Raw genomic sequence first — 10349 nt, forward strand, 5'->3', positions numbered from 1 at the left:
CCAAAAATTCCTGCAGAGCTTTGACGGTCGAGGGCACGGGGAAGTCCTGAACGGCTGCTACCTTCTCAGGGAGGGGATGGACTCCTTCAGGAGTGATGCGGTGCCCTAAGAACGACACTTCGTTGGCGCCAAAGGTACACTTGTCGTACCGGACTACAAGGCCGTTTTGTTGCAGGCGGTCGAGCACGATGCGCAGGTGACGGAGGTGTTCCTCTTTTGAGGAGGAGAACACAAGTATGTCGTCCACATAGCATACACAGAAGGGGAGGTCCCCTAAGATGCCATCCATGAGATGTTGAAATATGGCCCCAGCATTACGAAGGCCAGAACAGGAGTAATTGAAGGTGTATGTACCAAACGGAGTGGTGATGGCAGACTTGGGGATGTCTTCTGGGTTCATAGGCACCTGATAATACCCCTTCAGGAGGTCGAGCGTAGAGAAAACCTTCTCTTTGTGCAGGTAGGATGTCACATCGGCAATGTTTGGGAGGGGGTAGTGATCCGGTTCTGTTTCCATGTTCAAGCGCCTGTAATCCCTGCACGGACAGAGGGAGCTGTCTTTCTTCAGAACGATGTGTAAGAGTGACGACCATGGGCTGGAGGTCTTTTGGCAAAGGCCCATTTCCTCCATTTCAGCGAACGTCTGTTTGGCGGCTGCCAATCGTTCCGGTGCGAGACGTCTGAACTTTGCGAAGACTGGGGTTCCCGTCGTCTTGATATGGTGATAAATACCGTGCTTGGCAGGAGCCATGGGCGTTTGGCGAAGTTCTGGACGTAAAACTTCCGGGTAGGATGTGGGCGTTGGCATCCGTGGGTGCGCTGATGTGGAGAGCGAGGTTGGAGGGGGCGGGTTGAAGAGGTGTTGACAAGTACGAGTCTGCGTTGACCAATCGTCGGTGGGCGACATCGACCAGAAGGTGGAAATGAGAGAGAAAATCCGCACCGAGGATTGGCAATGTGATATCAGCAACGAAAAACTTCCAATTAAATTTACCGTTTCCGAACGATAATGTGAGGTTCTCGTAACCATAGGTGGGTATCGCAGATCCGTTGGCAGCTACCAAGCGGACGTCGGCAGATATAGACAGACTACAACGTGTCCTGAAGATTTCCCTTGGCAAAAGAGAACGACAAGCACCCGTGTCTACCAAAAATCGCACGCCCGTTCCTGCATCATGTAAAAAGAAAAGATTAGAAACACGGGAGGCCACTGCCTCGAGCGATGGCCTACTTACACGTTTTTGGCCACTGACAATCCTTGGCACATTTCTTCGCGGTTGCCCCGAATCTGAAGTGATAGTAGCAAAACTGCAGTGAATGGGAGGTAGTAAGTGGCTGTAGAAGTCGTTGGTTGGGGCGCGAGCGAGTGGCGGGTGGTCGGTGGCTTTGTCGCCGCTTCGGCACGTCACGGGGTAGGCGTGTATGTCCTACGGCATTCACGTCAGCTTCGGGTGACGTTGAATAGGCGTCCTCTTCGTCAGGGGTGGAGGCGTTGATGGAGGTCTTGAAGTGGCTGTCCATAAGGGCGTCGGCTTTGGTCAACAAGTCCTTTATGGGTAAACTATCGACATCGGGTATGGCAGCGCGTATAGGTTCGGGTAAACGGCGTATCCAAAGGGCACGAAATAGGTTCACCTCACGAAGAGAGCCGTCTGTGGCAGGTTTCAGGCGAGCGATACTGGTCATTTCCCTGAGGGCGAGCGAAGCCCTTTGGTCCCCCAACGGTTGTTGCGAGAGCTAAAAAAGCTTTGCTATACAGGTGGCTGGCGACGGCGAGTACTGCTGCAGAAGGTATGTTTCAAGGGCGTCATACGCTATTGGGGTGTCTCCTTGTTCACACAGCCAGTCGGATATTTCCGGGAAGGTATTCCTTGGGTATCGCCGCGAGAACATAATCTGCTTTGGTGGTTGAGCGAGTCACGCCCTTGATGCGAAACTGGACTTCTGCGCGCTGAAACCAAGCAAACACCTTTCCACTGGTGAATGATGAAAGATTCAATGGGGGAGTCGCAGCAATAACTTCCGTAGAGTCCTCTATGGTACCAACGATGGAGGGGTGAAGGGGAGGGTGGAAGGCGGGAGGAGCGAGTCGACTTCCGGGGTCACCAATGTGACGGGCCGAGAGAAGGTTGTGACTCAAAGGCAAGTTGAAAACAACTGAGTGACTCTATTATAGAACACTCTCCTTTATTTACAAAAGTTCAAGGCAACAAGAATTTTCATGTTAAAAAAACAGACAATGTTACAGAGGAGAAACAAGACATGTTTTTTTCAGGTTCTTCTTAGTGCGAGGAGAGAGGGAAGATACAAGCACAAAATGAACTATGTACGAACGTGCGACACACGGTTGGTACACTACCTACAACTTTCTCCTGTTGCAAATATCTTTATTCCAAAGGTAGAGAAACTTAACAGGTCCGGCACTTTGCAGTGAATCTAAGTCACTAAACCATGAAAATAGTAATATTAAGCTTAATCATATATATATATATATATATATATATATATATATATATATATATATATATATATATATATATATATTTCTGACTATAAATTGTCTTACAATTACTTTTTTTCTGTATATCTATTTGATTAATGCGTGAGATTGTTCTTTTACAATATTTTTACCAAAGAATCACATTTTAGAGCTACCTTGTATAGCATTCTCTTTGCAACTTTGAAAGAATGTTTTACATAGCATTTATATATCCCTCTTTTGTAATAATGGTTTGATCCAATGTAGTAATGTCTGGCCAGTCAAAGTACCTCATAACTCTCTAGCGGTAGTATCTCAACGGGTGGTTAGTGCCCTGGCCAACCTTCTAACTGTTATATATAACTAGGCTATATAATTATAACTATAATTAACTAATATATCCATTATATTCCACTATATAAGGAAGCCTATAGTCATCAACAGCTATTGCCTGGACCTAGCTTGATTGGAGAGGGGTTGGGCACTGATCATGTGTATATATGGTCAGTTTCTAGGGAATTGTCCTGTGCTTCCCAGTAGACCAGGCAGTACTGTATAGTCCTTACACAGGCATACCTTGGTTTATTTTAAGACAAGCTGCCAAACCTTTCTGAGATTAACCACGATTCCAGTAACCCGGGCACAAATCCCGTGTGGGATATTGACCACTTGTTTAAATCAATTCCACCTAATTCCTCTAGCATGTAAAATTTACAGACTTACCATAATTAATGGTAGTGTAGGTGTGAAGAGAGCAGGAGCAATTCACAATATATCTGACCTCAAGAAGGGTGGAGCAGACACTGATTCACTTAAGTGCGGAATTTCAGGCATGTGCAAACGCTAGATCGCTCAAAGTGGCTGAGTAGACAGATAAAGAATTTTATTGTGCTGAAGATATACGGCGGAATATACGTCACAGAAATTGCATTCCTTGGATAAATATTGATGGCGAAAATTAACTGTTGAAAATCCCAATGTCATCAAAAACTCCGTAATGGGTTATGAGTTTTCGTAAAGTATCTTTTATACAAGAGAATTTGAACCTTCTCTTACGAGGTGTTGTTAAATCTTTTTCCATTCTTGGTACTTTATTGCTTACTACTACTTTTTTCCTCCGAGAAAGAAATGAATATCTGTTTTCTTTTAGAAAAAAAAATGGGAATGAATATCTGTTTTCTTTTAGAAAAAAAAATGGGTTATTTGTCCCACTTTTGTAACTACATATTTCTGTAACGTCCTCAGTACAAATGTATCATGTTTGTTTATTTCATGGAGATCACTCAGATTATTTCCTCTTGATAAGATACCTTATTAAGAACTATTTTAACCTAATTGTGATAAACTGGCCATTTGTATTTCATACTTTATTCGTGGCTAGTTCTACACTAAGGTCACGCCTAAAATTAATTTCTCTCAGGCTAGTTTCGTCGTCTGGAAAAAAAAAATGATACGTAATTTACTTCTTTTTTATTATTAAGCCATTAATATATGAATTTGACATGTTTCTTTTATCAACAGGAGTTGAGGTACTTAGATGTATCTGACAACGACAAACTAAATTTCGTCAAGCTTCATTATGGTAAGAAGGTTTTCAATGCTACTTTTTTTTTTAATTGTGTAAGAAATCTATATATCATTTCTTTTATCAAAACATGCCATGCCTATATTGCACCGTAGATCCAATCATTAACAGACTATGAAAGCTATAATCTAATTACAGATTTATTTACAAAAAAAGTTCCCATCGAATGGGATGTAGGGTATTAGGATGCTTATCCCATTATCCCTACGTTAAGGTGTGGGTTGCTTGGTGTGCCGTCTACGATGCCTTCAATCAGAGGCATCCTCTTCCACCAGACCTCTTCTCTCCAAATCATCCTTTACCATATCTCGCCATCCAATTCTCTACCTTCATATCAGTCTTCACCCCTCACTGGTTCTTCCCAGTCTCTCCTTACTTTCTTCCAACCATCCATCCTGAACATGTGCCCATACCATCACAGTTCGGACTCTTATCACCTCACTCCACACCTGCCATTCTTCTTATTTCATAATTTTTCAAGATTACAAGCAGTGATATTCCTATTATCCACCTACTACACCTGCCATTCTTCTTATTTCATAATTTTTCAAGGTTACAAGCAATGATATCCCTAAAATCCACCTACTACACCTGCCATTCTTCTTATTTCATAATTTTTCAAGGTTACAAGCAGTGATATCCCCATAATCCACCTACTACACCTGCCATTCTTCTTATTTCATAATTTTTCAAGATTACAAGCAGTGATATTCCCATTATCCACCTACTACACCTGCCATTCTTCTTATTTCATAATTTTTCAAGGTTACAAGCAGTGATATCCCTAAAATCCACCTACTACACCTGCCATTCTTCTTATTTCATAATTTTTCAAGGTTACAAGCAGTGATATCCCCATAATCCACCTACTACACCTGCCATTCTTCTTATTTCATAATTTTTCAAGGTTACAAGCAGTGATATTCCCATAATCCACATACTATACCTGCCATTCTTCTTATTTAATGATTTTTCAAGGTTACAAGCAGTGATATCCCCATAATCCACCTACCACACCTTCCATTCTTCTTATTTCATAATTTTTCAAGGTTACAAGCAGTGATATTCCCATAATCCACATACTATACCTGCCATTCTTCTTATTTCATGATTTCTCAAGGTTACAAGCAGTGATATTCCCATAATCCACATACTATACCTGCCATTCTTCTTATTTCATGATTTCTCAAGGTTACAAGCAGTGATATTCCCATGATCCACCTCGGCATTCTCATCTCTCTTCTCTAAGCTTTGCGTCCTCTTTTTGTCCTAGAACCAACGTTTCTGATACATACATTAACAATGGTCTTATTACTGTGCTACAGGTCTTGACTTTTATCCCATTTGGCCTTTTCTATCACATATCACTCCTGCTACCTCCCTCCACTTCCTTCAGACTACTTTTATCCTATTCTCAACTGCAGCCTTACATGCTCCCAAGTATCTAAATTGTTCTACTTTATTGTAAGTTTATCCTGTCCAGGGCACCAGCCACCCGTTGAGATACTAGCGTTAGAGAGTTGGGGGGGGGGTCCTTTGACTGGCCAGACAGTACTACATTGGATCATTCTCTCTGGTTACGGTTCTTTCCCTTTGCCTACACAGACACCAAATAGTCTGGCCTATTCTTTACAGATTCTCCTGTCCTCATACACCTGACAACATTGAGATTACCAAACAATTCTTCTTTACCCAAGGGGTTAACTACTGCAATGTATTGTTCAGTGGCTACTTTCCTATTAGTAAGGGTAGAAGAGACTTTTTGGCTATGGTAAGCATCTCTTCTAGGAGAAAGACATTCCAAAATCAAACCATTATTCTCTAATCTTCGGCAGTGCCATAGCCTCTGTACCATGGTCTTATACTGTCTTTGGTTAGAGTTCTCTTGCTTAAGGGTACACTTGAGCACACTTTTATATCTAGTTTCTCTTCCTCTTGTTTTGTTAAAGTTTTCATAGTTTATATAGGAAATATTTATTCTAATGTTACTATTCTTAAAATATTTTAATTTTCCTTTTTTCCTTTCCTCACTGGGCTATTTTCCCTGTTGGGGCCCCTGGGCTTATAGCATCCTGCTTTTCTAACTAGGGTTGTAGCTTAGCATTTAATGATGATGAATGATAATGATACCTTATATACTGCTCACTATAACCTCAGTCATATCCACATTTACCAGCAAGCCACCCCTCTCCAAAGACTCCTGCCACTCTACAACCCTACTCTAAGTATACCTCATTTTCAGCGGTAATCATCAAATCATATGTGGTGGCTTATGGGTTACGTTCCTCCCTGGTGATCGCTAGACTGGGGTTCGATTCCTGCTCAAACTCCTTAGTTCCTTTAGTGGCTGCAACCTCAACCTCCTTTTGGGCTCAGGATGAGGAGTTCGGGCTCAGGATGAGGAGTTCGGGGAAGCCTATAGTCATCAACAGCCAGACAAGATCCAAGAAAGTAGACTAGGTGGTATAGTCATGTCATGAGAAGAGATGAACAGTATATTGGGAGGAGAGTGATGGAAATGGTGGTACAGGGAACGAGAAAGAGAAAGAGACCAAAGCGAAGGTGGATGGACTGTATCAAGGATGACCTTCGATCAAAAGGATTAACCGTGATGAAGTGTGGGACAGAGGTAGATGGAGAAAGCTGACCAGAAACATCGACCCCACATAGAAGTGGGAAAAGATGTAGACGAAGAAGAAGAAGAAGCCATTGCCTGGTCCTAGCTTGGTTGGAGAGGGGGTTGGGCACTGATCATGTGTATATATGGTCAGTTTCTAAGGCATTGTCCTGCTTGCTAGGGCAATATTACTATCCCTTGCCTCTGCTATTCATGAGTAGCCTTTGACGCCTTTAAATAGCAACTCCGACAACTTTTCATTTCTGAACTCTTCTCTTAACACATCAATGACCAATATAAATAAAAACAGGCTGAATGCTGACCCCTGTGTACGCCAACATTATCTTCAAAAGTTTTTTGTTTCCTCAACTACTGTTACTTCTTCTGTCCTTTTTATTTTGTAGAGCATTTCGAGCATTCAAACCAACTTCTCTGGGACTTTCCTTTTCCTTAAGCACCAACACATCATTTCTCTTGCAGTTCTCTGATAAGAGTTCCTTTGGTCTACAAAAGCACAGAAGAGGTCTGGTTTCACTGAAGCCTCTTTACCTGTAGCTGCCTTACTATAAAGATGACTTCCACATTCCCTCATCCCCTCACGAATTCATACTGCTGTTTCCCAATCTTTATACATATATATATATATATATATATATATATATATATATATATATATATATATATATATATATATATATATATATATATATATATATATATATATATATATATATGTATTGTATATATATATATATATATATATATATATATATATATATATATATATATATATATATATATATATATATTTATATATACATATATATATATATATATATATATATATATATATATATATATATATATATTTGTATATATTGTATATGTATATTATTTATATATTTATATATATATATATATATATATATATATATATATATATATATGTGTGTGTGTGTGTGTGTGTGTGTGTTTGTATGTGTGTGCGTGTGTATTCCTTTGTAATATGTATGTTTGCTCAAGTATGCAAATAAGCATAATAAAAAATGCTTTACTTGCAATGTAATCTTTTCTGTTGATGTTTTCATATATACAAAATACTATATCTATGCTGTTGCCAATTATTTTTTGCTTACATATAGTTTTACTGTGTATATTTATTTCAGATACAGTTCAACGACTGGAGCATCTGAACCTCTCAAATTGTAGTTTGAGAACAATCGAAGTGCTAGGACACTACTCTGAGTATTACAAGAAGGATCGGGGTAAAATTAAAGAACTTGACGTCTCCAATAATAACCTGAAAGAAATACCGCCTTTACTGCTCTCTTCATTAAGAAATGGAAGTTTCTTCCTTAATATTTCCGGTAAGTAGTGATTTTGTTTGATAAAGAGTTAATACTTTTGCAAGTCTTTGTCAAAATAAAATCTAGATTTTATAGGATAGCTTTGATAATATAGACATGCATATCTCGTGTAAACCAAAAAATATCTTTTGATATACAGTAGCGTTGACACTTGATTTTTACTGAGAATGCCCAAAAGAGAAGAGGGATCACTAGAAGGTCCATGGGACTTCTTGCAATCAGTCTTATTATTACTTGCTAAACTACAACCCCAGTGAGAAAAGCTGGATGTTATAGGCCCAAAGGCTCCAACAGGGTAAAGGTCCAGTGATGAAAGTCAATAAGGAAATTTATCGACCATATGAGAAGTAATGAGTAAAGAATATGAAATATCTTTAGACCAGTAACAACGTTGAAATATATCTGTCGATCATAAACTATGAAGAGAGGCTTGGGTTATTCTGTTCATTGTAGAAACATTTGTTGCAAGTTTTAACGTCCATAGCTCCACATAAAACAAAGAGTTTATCAAACGAAATTATTAATTGTATGGTGGAGATAAAATTGCCCCGAATGAAGGCATGTCTCTGAAAGAGGTAAATCATTGTGATGGGTCAAAGCTTTGCACAGTAGGGGATGAAGTTAGTGGGCACTAAAAGACTGTTTAACAGGTAAAAGAGATTCTTTTAAATTGAAGTAATGAATATAAGTGTGGTTGAAGATATTTACCAATGATAGGATGAGACCGAGAGGAGTCACAATTAAAGCTTATTGATGGATAGATATCTTTAGTTCGATGGGGAGACATAAGAGAACAAGAGGGGGAAAATACATGAAAGAAGGAAGGGAAATCTGTTCGAAACTGAAAGTACATGGATGGAATGCAATACCGTAATTATTATTATTACTATTATTATTATTATTATTATTATTATTGTTATTATTACTTGCTAAGCCACAACCCTAGTTGTAAAAGCAGGATGCTATAAGCCTAGGGGCTCCAACAGGGAAAATAGCCCAGTGAGGAAAGGAAACAGGGAAAAATTAAATATTAAAAACAGTAACACTAAAATAAATATCTCCAAAGTATGAAAACTTTAACAAAACAAGAGGAAGAGAAATGAGATAGTGTGCACGAGTGTACCCTCAAGCAAGAGAACTCTAACCCAAGACAGTGGAAAACCAAGGTACAGAAGCTATGGCACTATCCAAGACTAGAGAACAATGGTTTGATTTTGGAGTGTCCTTCTCCTAGAAGAGCTGCTTACCATAGCTAAAGAGTCCCTTCTACCCTTGCCAAGAGGAAAATGGCCACTGAACAATTACAGTGAAGAAGAATTATTTGGTAATCTCAGTGTTGTCAGGTGTATGAGGATAGAAGAGAATATGTAAAGAATAGGCCAGACTATTCGGTGTGTGTATGTAGGCAAAGGGAAAATGAACCGTAACCAGAGAGAAGGATCCAATGTAGTAGTGTCTGGCCAGTCATAACACCCCATATCTCTCTAGCGGTAGTATCTCAATGCGTGGCTGGTGCCCTGGCCGCGAATTTTTTTTTCCCAAACAGGTTTGCAGATTAGGGCGGGACTTCGTGCGCAGAAAACAGATTATATGGGTAATGCCAGGCTGACACTTGCACGACTTTCTGCCACGAATTTGTCGTGGCAAGTCGTGAATTTTTGTGGCACTCACTTGGAGGTTCCCGCACTGTTCACGACGAGTTCACGCATAGATCCCGATGAGTTCCCGATGAGTTCACGATGAGTTCACGAATGGGTGCCCACATTGGCACGAACTGGCACGATGAGTTCACGACGAGTTCACGCATAGTTTGCGCATAGTTTGCGCACTTCCCGCATTGGCACGACGAGTTCATGCAATTCGGATGGTGTCGTCCCGACTTGGCCACGCCATATAAAAACGGGGCTTCTGCAACCCGAGGACATTCTTTGATTGGCTTCTGAAGAGACAACAATGCTTACTGTCAGAGACACCATTGCAAAGAGGAGAAGATACCTCTACCTAGCAGCTGCTCTAGCCCTTGTTGGAGAGCAGCAGAAAATGCTGGCAGAGGAAGAAGATAAACAAAAGGCAACCCCACCTCGAAGAAAGATACAAAGGATAGTGTGGGTCAGGGAATGGTTAACCAGAAGTCACGAGTTTGGACAGTATGACAGTCTATTGACTGAACTCCACAAGGAAGATCAAAGGGGCTACAAAAATTACCTCAGAATCACACCTGACCTGTTTCAAGAGATGGTTAACAAGTTAACCCCGCACCTCCAGAAGCAGTCCACTTTCATGAGAGAACCGCTTCAAGTT

At 40.3% G+C, this 10349-nt stretch overlaps 1 protein-coding gene across 1 annotated transcript in view; it reads left to right on the plus strand.

Moving 5' to 3' along the window:
- LOC137616077 (toll-like receptor 2) overlaps positions 1 to 10349 on the plus strand; it is a 163931-nt gene that overhangs the window by 46376 nt on the left and 107206 nt on the right. The window contains exons 6-7 of the mRNA XM_068345787.1: positions 4001 to 4061; positions 7848 to 8048. Coding sequence (XP_068201888.1) covers positions 4001 to 4061; positions 7848 to 8048 — 262 coding nt within the window. The remainder of the gene's footprint in view (positions 1 to 4000; positions 4062 to 7847; positions 8049 to 10349) is intronic.

This window comes from Palaemon carinicauda, chromosome 1 (assembly GCF_036898095.1).
Source record: "Palaemon carinicauda isolate YSFRI2023 chromosome 1, ASM3689809v2, whole genome shotgun sequence".
In the NCBI taxonomy this organism is placed as follows: domain Eukaryota; kingdom Metazoa; phylum Arthropoda; class Malacostraca; order Decapoda; family Palaemonidae; genus Palaemon; species Palaemon carinicauda.